Source organism: Equus przewalskii, chromosome 3, assembly GCF_037783145.1.
Source record: "Equus przewalskii isolate Varuska chromosome 3, EquPr2, whole genome shotgun sequence".
NCBI lineage: Eukaryota > Metazoa > Chordata > Mammalia > Perissodactyla > Equidae > Equus > Equus przewalskii.
The window spans coordinates 22,282,129-22,302,108 of NC_091833.1; the positions used below are offsets into that span (position 1 = coordinate 22,282,129).

The 19,980-nt window shown below is 49.2% G+C and overlaps 1 protein-coding gene across 1 annotated transcript in view; it reads right to left on the bottom strand.

The window, feature by feature from the left end:
- Nucleotides 1-4,453: 4,453 nt before the first annotated feature.
- The window catches only part of CALB2 (calbindin 2), a 29,420-nt gene continuing 13,893 nt past the window's right edge, over nucleotides 4,454-19,980 (bottom strand). Inside the window, exons 3-11 of the mRNA XM_008521357.2 lie at nucleotides 18,931-19,020; nucleotides 16,269-16,349; nucleotides 11,695-11,751; nucleotides 11,016-11,093; nucleotides 10,441-10,496; nucleotides 10,089-10,128; nucleotides 9,850-9,903; nucleotides 8,958-9,029; nucleotides 4,454-5,166 (exon numbers count right to left, since the gene is read on the bottom strand). Of these exons, the coding sequence (XP_008519579.2) occupies nucleotides 5,050-5,166; nucleotides 8,958-9,029; nucleotides 9,850-9,903; nucleotides 10,089-10,128; nucleotides 10,441-10,496; nucleotides 11,016-11,093; nucleotides 11,695-11,751; nucleotides 16,269-16,349; nucleotides 18,931-19,020 (645 nt within the window). The 3' untranslated portion in view covers nucleotides 4,454-5,049. The remainder of the gene's footprint in view (nucleotides 5,167-8,957; nucleotides 9,030-9,849; nucleotides 9,904-10,088; nucleotides 10,129-10,440; nucleotides 10,497-11,015; nucleotides 11,094-11,694; nucleotides 11,752-16,268; nucleotides 16,350-18,930; nucleotides 19,021-19,980) is intronic.

Below are 19,980 nucleotides of genomic sequence, written 5' to 3' on the forward strand. Positions count from 1 at the left end.
ACATGGTCATAGTGCTAGGGAGAAAAATATTGCTGGGAGGTGCTTTGGAGTGCAGGGTGTAGCAGTGGGCTGCAGTTGAATCAGGGAGGGCCTCATTGAGAAGGTGACACTTGAGCCAAGACCAGAAGAAGAGGAAGAGCGGGGTCATGAAGCAGCCTGGGGAAAGAGCGTGAAGCCCCCACCACCCCTCAGCAGTCGCAGGGCCCTGCACGAGCTGGTCCTGTGGGGTCCTTCTCCCTCTGAGCCTCAGCTCTCTTGAGTAACTGGCAGTTCCCCCAAATGAGCCTGGCTGCCTCTGGCTTTGGTGTCACTATTTACGCTAATTTTTTTTTCCTGCCAGGAATTCACGCCCATCCCAGTCTAGGTTAGGGGCCTCTTCCTATGCTTTTTTTCGGACTCACCTCTTAACCCCCTGGGTTACTGTTTTCCTCATCCATCAGGCCCAGGAGCCCTTAGGCTCTCAGCAACCAGGAACTGTCGTATTCGCTACTGTGTCCCCAGCACCCAGCATTGGTTCATCTCGCAGACAGTGGTTGAACGCCAACAATGTGAACATGCCATCTGTTTTCTGTTGGTGTCCTGACAGAGACACCAAATGCCAGGCAGCATGCCCCCAATCCTAGTTCCCCCTCCACCCTTCCCCAAACCTGCTCCTCTCCCATCTCGGTGGCTGCACCCACTAGGCATCCAGTTGCTCAAGATAACAGCCTTGGAGTCATTCTTGACTCCTGTCTTTCTCTCACGTCGCTTATCCATTCCTTAGCAAGACATTTTGATTGAATCTTAGCAACTGGTCCAGAATCTGATGTTTAACATCACCTCCCCACCACTTCCTTGGTCCAAGTCACCAGCATTTCTCAACTGCACTGGTGCGTCAGCCTCCTAACTGGTGTCTGTTTTCTCTCTTGCCTCCTATAGTTTAGTGTCCACACAGGAGCCAGAGTGACCTTTAAAATACATCAAATTATGTCGTTTCTTTGATGTCGCCCCTTCAGTGGCTTCCCTTGACACAACAAGATCTGAAGTCCTTTCCATCACGGCCTTCAACGTACCACGTAACCTGGCCTCACTTGTTTCCCCAATCTCATCTACTGTTCACCCCTTTCCTTCATTCTGCCTTGGCCCCAGTGACCTTCTTTGTGAGCCTATGGGGAACTCTTCCACCTCAGGGCCTTTGCACTTGCTGTTTCTTCTGTCTGGACTCTCTTCCTCAAGATGGCAGCAAGGTTCACTCCCTTACCTCACTCATGTCTCCACTTGAATGTCATCTTTTCAGAGAACCTAAAATAACCCTCGCCCCTTTCTGTCCCTTTCCCTTGTTGAACTTTTCTTTAGAGCACTTATCACTACATCATGAATATTTTTATCTATGTTTATGTCTTTCACCTTAGAGTATAAGCTTCATGAAGGTCCTCAATAAATGTTTGTTATTGGATGAAGACAATGGATCCCAATGGACAAAGTGCCCATGGGAGTGGCACCGAGCTGAACATTGGGAAGCCAAGGAGGGGACCCAGAGGAAGAGACAGTTCCTTTGTTACTACTGCCAAGGGGTCTGTGGGCCACACATTCGAAGGTGCTGGAGGACACCAAAGGGGGCCCTCCTCATGGGGTCACATGTTCCCTGAGTGGTCAGGGCCACACCTTCTCAGTGCCACCAGAGCTATCCCTCCTGTCTTTGTCTTCTCATTGTATCCCCATGCAACATACGGTAGAAGGTAGTTATCAAGAAAATATCTTTGTTTTTAGCACTTTCCTTGGAAAAACCGCAGGGGTCCAAACCCTTTGGAGGTTGTTCCCAGTGACTTGGCACCTGGTGGATTTGAACAGCCTGCTCTGGGAACGTCTCATCTTGGTCTTGAGATGCAACCTAATTCCAGCTTATTGAGCTAAGGTTCTGAGCACGGCCCTCCTCCTCGGGACTTCCTAAGTGGACTTGATGCCCCTGGGCACTTTCCTTTCTTTTAATAGATTGTTTCTGCTGGCTTTTGTGGTAGAAGCTGGGGCAGTTGATGGAGAAACTCAGCCAAGCCAAGAGAAAGGTGCTGGAGAACCTATGTATCCCTCACAGGGGCGGGGCCGTTCCTGGGTGGACCTGGGAGGACCTGGGAGACTAGGGCAGAACACAGGTGCCCCCCAGGTCCCCTTGCTCCAAACTATAGAGTCAGATGGCTTTCGGTAATCTTTCCAAAGGGAATTGTGCAAATGTACCCCAGAGACAATTGCATTTGAGGTTGAAATCTCTGTATCTGAAAGGGCTGCTCTATGCCTGACTTTGGTTCAGGTCCCAAGCCCCTATTTGGAATGGGAAATCCCACTCAAGGGCAGGGAGCTTGGCTAGGATCTTCCTTCAAAAGATTGTGTTTGGAGCTCACCAGCTCCTAATGCATCTGTGAGTCAGGCAGCAACCAAGTCCAGTGTTCATGGAGAGAAAGAAGCAGTTAAAATGAATCCCAGGTGCCACCCTATGCTCCCTGTCACCTCAGCCCCTGTTCACCTGGCATGGTCTCCTTAACACAGGACAGTCTGAAGGCATCACTAATGATGGCACCATGATGGCCTTGGGATCTCTCTCCTCTCTCCCTTTGTCCCGATGAACAGATATCTGCATTCAGAATGCCCTAAACGGGCTCCTTAAGGAGACGAAGTCTCCTTGAGAGCATGAGTTTCCCCTTCCACTGAGCAGAAAGTGTGCCTGGAGAAAGGGCTCCAGCACACCCGGGTCTGGGAGCTGCAACCGGGTAGAAAAGGACCCTGCTCTGTCCCCGTGTGGATCTAAACCGGGCAACTGCTCCACCCCACCTTGCCCCGATGCTTTGAGGGGAGCGCAGATAGAGCAGTGTGTGTCTGGGAGGGCAGGTGTGAACCTGCAGACTGGGCTACAGCACCTCGTTGGAAGACCAGGGATGACGGGGTGATGGCACTTGGTGGACAGGAGGTGCCCTGTAGGATACACAGGGAGGGCAGGGAAATGGATCGGTATTCGGACGTGCAGCAGGGCCTCGTGGGAGTGGTTAGATGGCCCCTCTCCCTCTGCTCTCTCCCTTTCTGTCTTTCTCATTCTCTCTTATTCTGTTTGTTTCTCTGTCTCTGTCTCTCTCTCATTCTGTCTCTCTCTCTGTCTCCCTCCTTCCTTCCTGTGCTTTTCTCTGCGTATTTTCTCCACTATTCTGACTGGCTTCCTCTCCCAGGCTCTTGGTTTCTACTCTTCCCAGCATCAGTCGGGGCTTTGGTTTTGGATTGCCATGGTGCCACCTCTCAGCCTCGGAGCTATAGCACTACCTAGCCCCAGTGCCACATGGTCTGCCTGACAGCCTGGATCTCAACCCTGGATTCCGGGAGACTCTTACTGGCCCAGCTTGGACCAGATGTCCCCTCTCAGCCCAGTCAGCTGCGGGCAGGCGGAGAGGGGTCAGGTGGCTCACTGGGCTGCACCATCCGGCTTGTGAACAGCATGGCTTCTCTTGGAAAGGGGTGTGGCTTGGAAAGAAATGAAGCTTATATCTGATCCAGGTATATCTACCCCTCTGGGGTCCATTAATCTAGATGGGTTCCTGGAAATCAAATAGAGGACATTTCCAAAGGTGACTTCAGAGTCACACCTGCCGTATTTGAGTCCTAGCTTTGCCACTTCAGAGTTGTATCACCTTGAACAAGTTACTGTCTTTGAGCTTTAGTTTCTTCATCTGACAATAGTATCCATTGCATAAGATTGTTGTGGGATTAAATGAGGTCATGTCAAAATGCATCTTGTAGGCAGTCAATAAATGATAGCATTAAAAAAAATGAGTTATCTCTCTACTCTAGGATCTCAAAGAGCTCTATGGACCCAAAGGCCAAGCTGGCCCTATATCAAGGGGTACGTGATGAGTTGTTGTGGGCTAAACTGGACTTTGAGGAGGAGAAGTTAGGTTTGTGGCATTCTAGGACTCCTGGTTGGAGGTCCCCCTGCTTGCTGGAGGTCACCTAGCCCCACTGTTCCACACCCCACTGGTATCCCTACCCTAAAGTGTGTGGATCTAATCTGTGGGATTCATACCCTGGCTCTGCCCCCAACTGGCCATGAGATGTGGGGCTGGTTACTTAATCTCTGAGTTTCGGGGTCTTTACAGTGGAGACAACCGCAGCACCTCTCTCAGAGGCTTAAGAGAGATACCTCAGCTAGACTGTTCAGCACAATACCTGGCACTTAGTAAGTTTCACTGAGCTGGTAACTGCTGTTATAACCTCGGAGACGTAGAAAGAAACAGGGAGCAAAGAACAGACAGGTTGCTGAACAGATAGGCAGTGGATGGCGAGTAAAAGCCCAGAGTCCTGGGGTCCCAGGGCCCTGCTTTAGTGGTTCTGCCCCAGTCGGACAGTCCTGACGCCCTCCCCCGTCCATGGGAGAACAGGCTCTCTTTGTCAAGATGGGCTGCGAACCGCAGAAGCTGACCACTCGACCAGAACTGGGTGAGCTTCCATGGCAGAACGTTTCCATTTTATTGTCTGTAAACTCTTCTTTGGTAAACAAGAAGACAAGGAACCCAAAGAGAAAAGGAGCACAGTGAGTCAAGAAGACGAGAGAGGGCCGCTGCTCTCCACAAACACGGACTCTGAAAAGACAGCTACGCCATTAGCGGGGAGGTGGATGGAACCTGGAGTTTGGGGAGGGTGGTGGCATCGGGGAGGGGCGGAGGGGAGCAAGAGGGAAGGGCTAGTCTGTTGGACACAGAAGCCTAAATCATACAGTGAATGAGCTCATGCATCACAGCGAAGGGAATGAGGGAACCTCCACCTGGGCCCCGCCCACCTTCCATGCAGTTGGTGCCCCGCTGCAGGCAGAGCAGAGTGTCCCTCACATCACATCACGGCTGGGTTGGGTTGGAGAGGGCTCCAGGAGGCCCGTCAGCAGCCCATTCTCCATCTCTCCTTTCCTGCTCTGCAGGCTGGCGTGTGCAGGTCGCAGGGACCGGGGCAGGGGCGCTCGTGATCTCTGGGTCTGGGTAGAGGGGGCTGGGTAGCAGGGGCAGGTCTGGGGGAGGTGGAGAAGCAGCCCTTGTCCCCAGTTTACATGGGGGGCTCGCTGCAGAGGACAATCTCCAGGTCCTTGCGGTAGAGCTTCCCAGCCTCGGCCAAGGACATGACGCTCTTCCTGTAGTTGGTGAGCTGTTGGATGTTCATTTCCTAGGAGACAGAGGCAGCAGGTAAGAGCAGGCTCAGTGGAGGGCCCCACCCAAATGGCCCCCTGGCTCAGTCACAAACACACTACCCGGAAGCTTTCTCTCATCCCATCCCAGTGCAAGTGGCCCAGAGGGATAAAAAGCATGGGCTTTGGAGTCAGAAAGCCCTGGGTTAAAACCCTCTGTCTTTCTCCTACTGGCTGCATTGCTTTGGGGAAAGTATTCAACCTTCCCAAGTCTCAGCTGCCTCCTCCATAAAACGGGTACACTGGTGGGCCTGCCTCACTGAGGAGTCATGACGGTTAAATGAGGGAATGGACGTAAATGACACCTAGCACAGTACCTGACACAGGGCATGCACTCCCCAAACAGTAGCTGTTGTGATGACAGCCATTATCTCTGCATAACGTGTATAAATTCCTCTACCCCATGGGCCTCCGTTTACTCAGTCTGGGTCCCTGCAGGTGAGGGACAGAATGCCGGGGAGACTCCCTGGTCTTGTCTTCAGGCCCCTTGGACCATACTTCCCTAAGCCGCCCCTGTTTAAACAAGGAACTCTAACTCCTGCCTGCTCCAGCAGCAAAGCTCACCAGCCTATACTTCTTGTTCACCGGCTATTTGCTGCCTTCAGAGGTGCCCCGTGAACGTACGTGCAGTCTCATATAAAATGGAGGCCAACATCAAAGAGGACACCAACATCTAATAAGCCTTGTGTTGAATATATACTTTATGAGACTTGCTTTGGATGCAAATAGCCAATAGGTCTGAAATATAGCAAAGCCATCATCAACATTGGAAAATCACTTAACAACTATCTTTTCCTTTCCTTTCCTTCCTGACTACCTTCTTCTCCTCTCCCCTCCTCTGCTCTTTCACCCCTTCCCCTTCCCTCCCCTCCTTCCTTCCTCCTCCTCCTCCTCCTCCTCCTCCTCCTTCTTTTGTATTGAAAATGTTGACAGATATTTTTCAATACTTTCCCTTCTAGGCTGATGGGTCATTGTCCTTACTCAGCTAATGAGAAAACTGAGGTACCAAGACAATAGGCTAAAGGACTGGACCAACTCCACAGTCAGAAATGTCCTTAGTCCCCTGAGTCCCAAAGCCTGTCCAATGATTTACTTGGCTCACCTGTCCTCACTCGCATCTTTTTCGGTGCTCAAAGGTCAGTCTCTTTTTGCATTGTTTCGGGACATCCCCTCCTGTTAATGATTCCCGGTTTTTGTGCCACCACCCAGCGCAAAGGCACTTTGCAAGCATCCCTAGATTTGGGGGACATCTTCCCTGAAGTTGTGAAATCCCTAGAAAAGTCACCTAACTCATAACGCTAGGGTGTGCCGAGCTATCTACCACTCAGTTAGGGGCCAGGTAAGGGACCCCATATATCAACCCCTGAGCTTGAGGGGACTCCCCCACCCTCCCCGTGCAGTGTGGCAGCAAGAGTCTCAGCAGCATGGAGAGAGGGGATGCTCACTTTCTCTGTCTAGGAATTTTGCTTGAAGCTGGGGAAGCCTTTAGCGAGTTGCCTCAGGAGCGCTAAGAAATGTCCAAGTTTGATGCCATCAGCCTATCCCTCAGGAGCCTCAAACATTAATCTGCTCAGAAACCGTATCACAGTCCATGCGGCACCAGTAAAACGGAACGAGCATCTGCCATGTGGGGTCACCAGTAATGGCCGTTCCCTTCCCAACCCAGGTGCTGGGATTTACGGTCCCGCAGCTCTCTCTTTCGACTGATTCATTCCCTCCATCCCCAGATGCCAAATGTGGAGCTCACCACAGGTGGAAGGCTCCCAGGTAAACAACTTTATTAATATCCTTGTTCTCTAACCTTCAGAATTGCTTCCTAACCCCAACACCTGGTTCTCTTTTTTTCTCCCACATCTCGAGTCAACCGATACAGCCCTATGAGTTGTCTTTTGTGTTAATCAAGAAAGAGCCTCATGGTGATGACCAGGAAATTTGAGATTTAATGCATGCTTTCAGGGTCAACCAACCTCAGGTGTAAGGCAGGACAATACGGAGAAAAATTATGCCTCATTAATACAATTACAGTTAAAGATATTGTCCTTCATGATGCCCAACATTCCTTGGACACATACGGGTGCATAAATAATTTTCTCCTGGAATTTGGTGCCAAGAAAAAGTTTGCTGAGTTCTAACGCTTGGTGAGTACTTCCTTCTTCCCAGGAAATGTTTGCTTACTTATAATTTATTTTCCGTCTCTTTCAAAAGCCAATTGTAGGTAACATAAAGAAAAAAAATAAACAGGATGAAAGAAATGAAGGATGATACTCAGGATAAGGATAAAGACATCAGAAAGCAATTAGACAGGGAGACAGACAGACTCAGAGGCTGCGATGAATTTTTTTCCCTGAAACTGAGCATTAAATTTAGCTCTAGCCTGGCAGCCAAGACAGTTAGACAACGCAAGGATTTATAGAGCATTCATCATCTAATTGAAGAAAGCAGCAAAACCATTTGCTCAGAGAAAGACATTTTCCAGGATGTGAAGGAAGATAAGCCGCAAAAGCTTGTCGCCTGGTTTCTGTTCCACCTGACCCCTCCCACCCAGGGCCCCAGAGGAGCCCATAGAGGGTCTCCTGGGGTCTGTCCAAGAGGCAACGCAACCAGCAAAGTAATAGCGTTTAATTCTCAGACTTTTGTTTGAGGGGAACAAATTCTTCCATGACTCCTTTTAGCCTCTTCCCCAGTTCCAGATGCTGCAGTTAATCCATTCAGAAACCCTCACCTCCAACTGGCCCCTGCTCTCCAAAATCTCTCCTTGTGTTAAAAGTCTTTTTTTGGGGCCAGCCCCGTGGCCGAATGATTAAGTTCCTGTGATCTGCTTCGGCGGCCCAGGGTTTCGCTGGTTCGGATCCTGGGCAAGGACATGGCACCGTTTGTCAGGCCGTGCTGAGGCGGCGTCCCACATGCCACAACCAGAAGGACCCACAACGAAAATATACAACTATGTACTGGGGGGATTTGGGGAGAAAAAAGCAGGGAAAAAAAAAAAGACTGGCAACAGTTGTTAGCTTAGGTGCCAACCTAAAAAAAAAAAGTCTTTTTTGTTGGCAATGTGGCTGATACTTCCAGGAACTGGGCTGTATCAAAACTGCCATTGCCTCATCATAGCATCATTTACAGCAGCCAACAGATGGAAGCAACCCAAGTGTCCGTCCATGGATGAACAGATAAACAAAATGTAGAATAGACATCCAACGGAATATTATTCAGCCTTAAAAAGGAAGGAAATTTTGACACATGCTATAACATGGAAGAATCTTGAAGACATTATGCTAAGTGAAATAAACCAGTCACAAAAAGACAAATGCTGTATCGTTCCACTTATATGAAGTATCCAGAGCAGTCAAATTCATAAAGACAGAAAGTAGAATGGTGGGTGCCAGGGGCTGAAGGGAAGGAGGAATGGGGGTTATTGTTCAATGGGGACAGAGTTTCATTTTGGGAAGATGAAAAAAGCTCCGGAGATGGATGGTGGTGATGCTTGCACAACTTTGTGAATGTACTTAATGCCACTGAACTATACACTTAAAAATGGCTAAGATGGCCAACTTTATGTTATGTATATTTACCACAGTAAAAGTAAAAGAATACAAAACATCAATCAAGCAACCAGAGAAAACAAAACCAAAACAAAAAACGGGCATTGCCTTGTTAGGGCTGATCCGGGGGGAGCAGAATGCACTCCGCGGCGTTCCTTCCCACCCCTCCCTCAGAGGCCTCTCTGCTCCCCTGGGGACACCGCCCCAGGCCTCTGGGCTCAGCTGCTCACCTTCTTGTTTTTCTCATACAGATCCTTCAGCAGGGCATCCAGTTCATTCTCATCAATGTAGCCACTTCCGTCCTGGGGGTGCGGCGCAGAGGGTCAGCACAGAGCTCTAGAAATCGGGCCCCTTGACCCCTGACCTTGCCTCTTGCTCCCCCCCGACCCATTCCAGGGAGGTCACAGAGTCTAACCTTCCCTTTAGACTGCGCATAAGGAGGTGCTCAGACTGTGCGGCGTCAAAATAACACGTCGCTTCTGACTTTACGAGTCAGTACAGGAATGGGACCGTTCAGGACAAACTTTTGATAGCCTTTCATGCTGGTGTTTTTTGTTTGCATTGAAAATACGAGGTTCAAGAAGTATTTAGCCAACTCCCTAAGTGCCACATTCCATAATACGATGTCAAGATGAACACAGGGGCTGATTAAAGTTTACCCCTAACCCTTTATCTATAAGGAAGGCCACTGGAGTCCCACAGGCATGGGGCAGCTAAGGTAGGGGTGACGGGTGGCATGGAGGTCCTCTCACGCCCCACTTCCTAGAAAAAACACCTGGCTCCCATGCAAAACCATGACTTGGCACGAAGGGGCAGTACTGAGCACCTCCTCCCTTTGGCCCCAGCAACGTAATCACGCCCTAGCTCCGAGCACAACCCTCTGCCACGAGCTGTTCTCTCCTGCAATTTCAAGGAACCGAGACCTTGGGCTCCACAGGCTACAGATTGCGAATGACATTTGTCTTCTCACCCAGCAGAAGATGGGAACCAAAAGGGACTGGAAGAAACCACAGGGTCCGAGCTGCCCCTCCGACAGCTCGTCTATTCCTAAGGATGAAGTTGAGCCATTCCGGTAAGCGGGCTCCCCTGGTGGTGGGGCCCCTGCACTGTCCTCCCTCTTACCTTGTCGTAAAATGTGAAGATCGCGTTGAACTCCTCTGAGGTCAGCTTCATGCCCTGGAAGGCCCAAGGTATTAAAGAGAGAAGCAAAAGCCCCGGAGTGTGAGAGTGTGTGAGTGTGTGTGTGTGTGTGTGCGCGTGCGTGTGTGTGCAGTGGACTGGGGGACAGGAACGTGGAAGGGTGAAGCTCAGAGGGATGAGGGAAAGGGAGGAAGTGAAGAAAAGCAAAGTGACCCTTTTACCTGAAATTTAAGCAGGAAATTTTCCTGTACGGGCAAGAGTCTGGAAGAAAATGTCAGAGCAGAGATTAGGAGACAGAGCAGAGGCAAGAACAACTCAGGCATCGGGGGATGCAAAAGCAGCATCTGTAGTTATGGAAACGGCCTCTGAGCACTTAATAATCAGGAGTTAGTGGAAAGCTCTAGAGAGAGGAAAGCAGACACACGGAGGTGTTGTCTAGCTTTGCCTTGAACTTTGTGACACCTGACCCGTCACTTTTCCCACTGATTGATCTTAGAGACGGGGACAGTAGCTCAGGAATGATCTGCAGGGGTCTTATTAAAAGTGACACTGGGGGTGAGGGCAGGCGCTTACCGGGACATCTCTGAGAGGCCCAATTTGCCATCCCCGTTCAAGTCAAACATCCGTAGCTGTTGGGGACAGAAAGAGGTACCTAGGTTATTCACTTTGCCCTTCTCTCATGTGGGCCCTTGACCTGCCATCCCCTCTACTGGAGAGGAACGAAGATGGGCGGAGTGTGCTCATGCCTCCTCTGAGGTCTCCTGGAGGCCAGGGACCAACATGGTCTAAATCAGTCATTGGGAAGACAGCAGGGGCTCTGTCACTGCTCCCCTCTTCCCTTCTCAGGGAGAGGGCCACAGAGGCCGGCAGACCAGCAGGCCAGCACCAAAGGCCCACCCTCTCCAAGTTTATCCTCTCCCGGAGCTGCAGAGGCTGTCATGAAAACAGATGTTTCCAGACTTACACTGGCCCAGGAGGCAGCTCAATGGGACCTCAGAGAGAGGGGCCATGAACTAGCATCCCTTTTGCCAGCTGCCAATGGGAGTCACTTCACCCAGGCCCGAAGAATCAGCCAACAAAAGACTCTGCAAACCAAGAAATCCACCAGCTTGAGCCCCCGGGGAGGAGGGACACTTCGGCCCACTCACTATGGTTTGGGTGTACTCTTGGAGCTTGGCTTCATCGTACGGCCGGTTTGCCTTCTTCAGTAGGTCCGACAGGAATCCCTGGAATACAAAAGGCCTCTTCGATCTCTGACTCATTCAGTCAGTCCCTCACTCCCTTGTTCACTCAGTCATTCAGTCAACATTGTTTTTGGAGGTCTACCACTTGTATAGCTTACATCCCTCATAATTCCCTAACCCCTTAATGCTTGTGGAGTGACCTTGAAGGCCTAGGGGTAGCTCCTGGCTGCAAACTCGCCCCACAAGACAGGCAGTAGAAACTGGCTGTGGCTCCTCAGAGAACCAGGACACAGAGCAAAGCAGTGCCTGGGATCACCGTTCCAGAGGAATCTAGGGGTAGACATACAAGCCAAAAGGCCAGTCTGCTGGACCCGCCTTGAGGATGCCTGTCCTGGGCACTGATGTGCAGAGGAGTGTGGTTTGGTTGCACTCTATGGCCTTACAGCCCCATGTTACTGACTTTACACGGCTGCCCCAAACACGTCCAACAATTCAGAGCCAAGCATGTGTACTCCTAAGCAGACCACAAACCCATGTTTCTCACCCAACGTCTCTGCCCCCTCCAGGCTCCTTAAACCCGCCACCACTCTGGCCTCAGTGACATCCTCTGAGGCCTCCACACCCTCCCCAAGCCCCAGCCTACCTTCAGCTCATTGGCTTCAATGTAGCCACTTCTGTCTGTGTCATACTTCCGCCAAGCCTGCAATGGGAACATCAACCCGTTTGCAAAGACCTATCAACATCTTTAAGCCTCCCTCCATTTCCTTTAATGGGCCAGGCCAGGTCTTGATATTCAAGAATATTATAGTGAGGTGGGGATGTGGACGTGGTCAAGCCCAGTCTCTTCAATGTCACAGATGAAGAAATGAGGGAAGGTGTCTTGGCCAAGGTCACACAGAGAGGGAAAAAATCTGCTCGGATAAGGTCTCCCTACTCGAACTGGCTACAGGCCTGGGTCTCTTTTCAGATCATCGTGTAACCAAGTTATGGTTTTCTAAGATGCTAACCAGGTAGCTTTGACCAGGGCTAGCACTAGGATGTACTGGATCTGATTTTTGCTGTGGGTATATAGGGTGTACTTTTACTGCTCTGGAAGCTTCTCATTCTCTGTGTGGGGGCTGGGGGCAAGGGTAAGAACTCTCTGGAAGGGGCAGAAACAGGCTTTGGTTATTCTTCACTGTACTCCCGCCTCCATCCCTCCATCATGATGCATATGGCGGTCATGTCTGAAGGTAGAGCAGAATTGGTAGTGTAATCAGTATGTTTAGAATATCCCAAGGCCACTCCCCTACCTTTCTGAGAAAAAGCATCACCCCCCTTTTTTTTCAGGAAACCACCCCTCTCCCATGCTCAGTCCATATGGTTCAAGAGGGGTTGACCCATCTCCAGAGGTAGACATGTGACCTAGGCCTGGACAATCGATCTCTCCCACACTGGTTCTGGGCTCTGATCTGAGTCCCAATTATTTGGTGCATGTGTTGAGTCCTGCTGACTACAGCATCTAGGACGTCAAAGAGAAGCAGCGCTTCAGGAGGTGACATGAGTCTGACCACCTCCTTCCTCTATGTTCTGGCCATCTGAGTAAGAGCAGACATTACACAGGAGAAATAAGGAAAAACAGTTGCAGTAGTTTTAAGATGTCCACAAATTCTTCACCTCCCTTCCAAAAGTGGAGCTCGATTCCTATCTCCTTGATCATGAGCTGGACTTAGTGACTTGCTTCTAATGAACAGAATATGGCAGATTTGACAGTGTGGGCCTTCTGAGCCTGGGTCACAAAGGTATAGAGGTTTCTTTCTTGTTCTCTCTCTTGGATCACTCCCTATGGAGGAAGCCAGCTGCCATGTTGTAAGGACACTCAAGCAGCCGTATAGAAAGGCTCATGTAGTGAGGAACTGAGGCCTCTTGCCAACAGCCACATGATTGTGCCATCTTGGAAATGTATCTTCCAGCTCCAGTCAAGCCTTCAGATGACTGCAGCCCAGCTGACACCTTTTTTTTTTTTGAGGAAGATTAGCCCTGAGGTAACATCTGCCGCCAATCCTCCTCTTTTTTCTGAGGAAGACTGGCTCTGAGCTAACATCGGTGCCCATCTTCCTCTACTTTACACGTGGGATGCCTGCCATAGCATGGCTTGACAAGTGGTATGTATGTGCACACCTGGGATCCGAACCAGCAAACCCTGGGCCACTGAATTGGAATGTGTGAACTTAACCACTGTGCCATTGGGCTGGTGCCCCAACTGGCATCTTGACCTTTATCTCATGAGAGACGCTGAGCCAGAACCACCCAGCTAAGCTGTTCCCAAGTTCCTGATCACAGAAACTGTGAAATAATAAATGTTCGTTGACTTAGGCTGCTAAATTTTGGGGGTAATTTGTTATGCAGCAAGAGGTAACTAATACGATGGTCCTGAGAAAATATGGTCCTGTATACAACTGCCGGAAAACCCCAGCCTTTTACCCAGGCCATCTGGTGGAGAGGAGGAGTACCATGGTGGGGAGTGGGGGAGGGTGCTGCCTGTATCTGTGACAAAAAGGCCCAGAGAACCCTGCTCCCCAAATCTTTAGTCTATTTTGATGCCTGATCATATTTCTTAGATTTTCTTTCAAGTTTTCTTCCCTTGATTTTTCTTTCCTTCTCCCTTTGCTCTAAACTGCACACCTGGACGCCAGCAACACTTGATTTTCTGAGAGTCGGCAAGCACTAATTCTTTTCCCAAATTTAACCTCCTCTTTTCCAAATCATGTCCCCCTTTTATTGTCAGGAGTGTGGGAGTTCATAGATATTTTAGGATCTTTCTCTCATACCAGCAAACAAGGCTGTGTAACTCTCACAGTATAGGAGCGGCTCAGGAAAGTTGATCCTGATTCTTTTTTAGTTATGGGTCAACGAGCCAATCGCAGCAAAAAGCTAGACTTATACTACAGACGACTTGGGGAGATGGTATTTGATTCAGGGAGCGTCCTTTCTCTGGGGACAAACAATGCCCAGTTCTGTCAAAATATTCCTTCCTTGGCCAGAAAGCCTACTCTTGAGAAAGTACTAAGAAATGTGTGTTTTCACATATGAAGGTTTTCAAATATGAATTTACCGACCACCTGCATGCATTCAGTACATTAGAATTGAGTTCTTCTAGGTTGAGCCTTGACTGGGAGAAAGGCAGACACCCCTTAAATTGCCTAGAAGGAGGATAACCTGAAGGGACCCCAGACCCTGCACAGAGCAAAGCACTTGGCTGCTCTTCGGAGTGAGAGCACCCCAGCAGCCTGACCTCCCTCCCCCGCCCCCCCCCCCCCGCCCCCGCACTGGATCCTCCCCTCCCCCACGCTCTCATGCTCCCTTCTCTGCCCCTTTCAGTACTTTGTGCTCATCCCTCGGTGGGTCATTATTCTCTTCCCATTCAAGGTAAAGAGTTCAACAGACCTGGGCTTTGTGAAATCTGAAAGAAATCCTGAGGTGCCACTAAAATTAGAAATTAAAATGTCGTGCTGAGCCGTGGGGTGGGAGCTATCTGATGGCACAAGCCTTTCAGGGCTACTCAGGGACCATTTCATGTTTCCAGCTGATAAAAATGGAACAAACAGACAGCCCCAGAAGGGGATGGCGGGGTCCCAGGAAACTTGAGAGGAGGAGCGGCTCCGTAGTTATACTGGGGCTTATAGGATAAAAGTAGATAAGAATACGGAGTTGTGCCAACCACATAGAGAGAAACCACTAATGATTTTGAGAGAGAGAGGGAGAAAGAGGTGTTTTTTGCCCCTCTTTAAGCATCTCTGCCTCCTCCAAGCTATCATCATCCCCATTTTACAGACCAGAGGTGGTACAGACGCCAATCTTTGTCTGCCTTCCTATCAGGAAAGGACCGGTCAGGCATAACACTCCCTTTTCTACAGAGAGAAAAATGGACACTCACAAAAGCAGCACCTTGACAAGTTCCAAGTATACGCAGGACTTTCCCCCCCAGATAGGCGAGAGAAGGATTAAGAAGAGAATCCAGGATGTCAATGACCAGTTTACGGAATCTTGCTATCTTGAAAAATCTGGAGAAAATTGTTTCAAGCACCATAAAATTAAATCCATATTTGATGCTTCTGCAAGCTGCTGTTTAAAAAATAACTCTTCCACCCTGAGAATTGGTTATTTCTAACCGACTTTCTATCCACGTGGGGAACTCGCTGCCATGCGGGTTTCTGGGCTAGCTCTCCAGTCATTTTAGGCAGTGAATCATGGAGTGGGGATTACCGGTGGCTGGAAATGGATTTAACGTGACGAACGGCAACTCTGAGTCACGCTGAAGGCCAGCCGTTATTTATCACAGCAGGCGGTATGTGTGTGGGGGGTATGGGTTGAGTTTCACTCTGAGGGCGCAGAGCCCCAGAAAAATAGCAAGAAATAATTGGTAGTATGCTGGGCATCAGGATTAGTAATATAGCTGGTTGAACCATATGGAACTTCCAATTTCTGTAAATCAAAAATGGTTAAATATCAGCAACTTCACATGGTTCAATCTATTGGTTGAATGTTACTCAAAGGACACTTGAGTGTGGACGTCCGATTTCACAGGAGAATCTCAAAGAGTTTCTGTTGCAAAGAGGGCAATGTCCATTTTAAAGGGGACACTGAAACCCAGACCGCAGTCAAAGATCAAACCTGGAAGATACTAGAAACTGGAATTCTCACGGGGCTTTTCCAGCTTTAAGACGGTACCTAAACCCATCCCTGCCAAGCATGTTCTTTGGAACTCTGACTTTGAGGGACACTAACGTTAGTGAGTGAGAACAAAGGATGGGGGACCCTGGAGCCAAACAGAGTGAAATGGGTCTCTTCAGGATTTCTCAGAACCTATAATATGCAAACGACTGTGACAAATCCCCAAACGGGAGATAGAGTGTAAACAGCATTTCCCAAACATACTTGACCCAGGCTTACTTTTTACCTTATTCCCCACACTTCAGTGTGCACACACATCGCCCGGGAAGCTTGTTAAAATGTAGATTCTGACTCAGTGGGTCGGGGACTCTGTATGTCTAACAAGCACCCACATGATGAGGATGCTGACGCTGCTGGTCCATGGACCACACTTTGAATAGAGAAGCGGTAAGGGGTTTAGTGTCTCCCAGGGATGGTTCCCAGGCATTCGGGTGGGCCTGGCTCCTGAACATGGGCGAAAGGCAGGCCCCAGTGTGCAGATGGAAGGCAGCGCCTCGGCCTCACCTCCATAAACTCGGCGCTGGAGCCCACGTGCTGCCTGAAGCACAGAAGGAAGTTCTCCTCAGTCGGCAGGATCTGCGCCAGCTGGGGGATCAGAGAGCAACAGTAACATTATGGAGGGCCCCGCCAGGGAGCAGAGCAGACTTCCCTGTAGGAAGGATGGAAAATGGCCAGTGGGAGGCAGCGTGGGAGGTGCATTTTGGTCCATTCTGCTTTCTTCCTTGAGAACAGCCCTTCAAAGGGGGAAGAAGGATGTTCTGAGAAGTACAGCTGAGTCACCTCAAACCTTAGCGTTTGAGTACTTGGAGGGACAGAAAGCGGTGCCACTTTATAAATGCAAGTCCCAGACTCAAAAGAATACTGAATAGATTATTCCATATATATAAAATTCTAAAAAATGCAAACCCATCCGAGGTTGGCGGTTGCTAGTACAGGATGGTCTACACCAGGCGGGGGAACTCCGGTGGCGATAGAATTGCTGTATTTGGATTGTGGTGGTGATTACATGGCTGTATGCAACTGTCTAAACTCATGGAACTTTCCACTTCAAATTGATGCAGTTTATTGTATATAAATTATACCTCAACAAATCTGACTTCAAAAATGCAAGTACCCTTGTGGAGCCAACACGGCCGGCTGCCCTCCCAACTGGCGTTCCCCCTTCTTCTGCTTCCAGCATCCTTGGTCACAGGCAAATCCTGATTAGCCTCAGCTAAACATGCTAATCCTATTTCTCTTGCCAGTGATTGGCTTATGGGTAGGCAGGTGACCTAGTCTTGGCCAATGAAATGTGAGAGGAGGTCTACTTCTGGGAAAGGTTTCCTTGTTCTTATGAGGAACCTGATCAGATTAGCTCTTTCTGCATCTGCTTGGTTGTATCTGGCTGTGATGCCTGGAACGGCTGCAGCCAGCTTGCTACCAGCCTGAGGATCAAGCTGTTTTGGGAGCAGAGAACAGAACCAAGAGAACTACAGAGAAGTGGAGCTGGACGCCTGGCCTCCTTCACCTGGAGTCAACCTTGCCCATGGCCATTCTCATTAGGAGCCTCTCGTCGTTTAAACCAGGAGTCGGTCAACTATGGCCAGATCTGGCCCAATGCCTGTTTCTATAAATAAACTTGTATTGGAACAGGACCACGCCCATTCATTTACATATTGCCTGCGGCTGCTTTTGTGCCACAAAGGCAGAATTGAAGAGTTGTGATACAGCCTGTATGGCATGTAAACCCTAAAACGTTTACTAGAATCTGGATCTCTGTAGAAAAAGTCTGTCGACCCCTGGTTTAAGCCCATTTGGGTCAGGATGTTCTGAGACTTACAGTTTAGGCATCTACAGTGGCTGCTGTTGGTGCCTGTCCCAGATCCCCTTTAACTAGGCTGGTGGGCCATCCCTCAGCTGCTGTGAAGGGTGACTGCCAATGGCTCATAGCTGTCCCCTACAGGAGAACTGCCCTTCACCAAATTAGGGCTGCCCCACCCAGCTTCCCCACCCCCACCCAACCTGCAGGGGGCAGCCTGCATCCAAGGACTGACTGATACAGGGGTACAAAGGACCATCCCCTGCCTGCCTCAAGGGGGGGCCAACTCTGCGGCACAATCCACACTCCAGAGCTCCCCATGAGATCAGGCAAGACTAGGCTCCAGCTGAGACCATGCGCTTAGCTCCTTCCTCTGCCCTTTCCTGCTGCCCTCTCTCCCCTTCTCTTGAGCGCTCTCCCTCAATAAATCCCATCCACTGGAATTTCTGTCTGTCTCTGCTTCCCCAGGGGCGGGGGACTACACCCTCAGTGTGGGCCACCATCATTATTCTTGACCCCTTGACCACGGGTTGCCAGCTGATTGTCAGAGCTATTTAGTTAGGCCTGCACACATGTGCATAAGTGTATGTGTCTATATGAGCATATGTGTGTAGGCATGTATATATAAATTGTTAAATTAAATAAGAACGCCAATAGACTGAGGTGGCCTTCATGCCTTAGTGGCTCATGTAAGCAAACCAAAATCTAAACCAACAGCCAAAACAGCCAACTAGGCTTTCCCAAATAATGCAACCACTTAAGCTACAGCCATCAAATCATCTCCTTGCTTTGCTTCCGCCTCTTCTCTATCAAAGTCTTTCCCTGAGCTTCTGTCAGTGGAGCGTTCCTAACCACTTCCGGTTTGGCACTGCCCCATTGGAATAGACTTTTGCTCAAATATACTTAAAAGTTGTTAAATATGCCTCAGTTTATCTTTTAACAATCTGTATATATCTATGCGTATATGAATACATGTGTGTATATATACACACATAAATTATAATGCTATAACTATAAATTATTTACATTTATATGTAAATATTTTATATTTATATATAGTTATAAGTATATATAAATTATATATAAGTATACATATATCTATCAGTATACACATAAATATTTATATATTTATGTGTTGAGCAATTGAGATGTCATCTTTGTCTTAGGGCGGTTGTTAGTGCTTCCTCCTTCCTTGTGAGACACAGAAAAAGCCCCATCTCTACTCTTTGGTCAGCCTAGGTCTAGGGGTGGGGTGGGGGACTTCAAGACCAGTGCCTCATGTAGACCCCTAGGACACCTGTGCATGGAGAGGCACAGGCAACAGATGGCCCTTCCCACGCAGCTCTGAGCCAGGGCAACAGGACTCACCTCTGCCATCTCAATTTTCCCATCTGAGTTCTTGTCATACTTCTGCATGAACTCCTTCATCTTCTCCCCAAAGTTGTCACTCTTTGACATCTAGGGAAAGACAAAAGGGGCTGACTTCCTGCTGGGTCCCATGTGAACCGAGGCTTTTCCGCCCGCTCGGTGCAGCAGTGCTGGGAATCATTTCGCAGCCTAAATCTGCAGGCACAGAACCAGGCTGAGCCAATCCCCTGAGAGATCAGGGCAGCACCCTTTTCCTTTTCAGGATCCCTCCAAATCCAAACGGTCTCTTCTTTGAGGCTCAGTCACATAATTTTCAAAGGGGAACAGGACAAGTGGACATGCTCTGTGCCATGTAATTAAACATGCCCCTCTGCCTTTGAGATGGATTAAACCACAGCTCTCTCAGAAGGGCGAGGACTTACTCCCATCACTCAGATGTGAGGACTGTGGCCCCATCAGTTTACTGAGGCAGCTTTTAATAAAGTCCCACTTATTCCAGTGGCCCCCAATAGGTTCTAAGCAGTCCACCATCGTAAGGTGAACGCTCATTTTCCTCTTTAAAGACTGACCGGCAATTCCACATATTTTTCACTCTGATTTTTTGCCGGGAAGAATGTCAAGAGAAAGTCTTCATATAGCCGAGGGGTAATTTGGATAGTCCCCTAGATGACTGTGACTACTAGAAGGACCAAGAACTTGAAATTTGGGGTGGGTTGTGTGTTTCCTAGGATTGGGCCGAGGAGAAGTCTACCAACTCTTAGGGTTTTTTTCTGAATCCCTTCTATTGTTTTTTACCTTTGGAACTGGTCTCAATTTATCAATATTTATTTATTTATCAGTATCTATTGCTTTACATTTACAAATGTGCATGGAACGATCCTGGCTCTTATCACAAATGTGGTCATCCTATATAATTTTTACGACAGTCCCGCTGAGGTCAGTAGCCTCTCCATTTTACACACAAATGGAGGCCAAGATGAAGTGACTTCTCCCGAGGTCACCAGTTAGTGTCGCCAGAATTTGAACTCATGGCTCTTGCTTCCAAGGCCA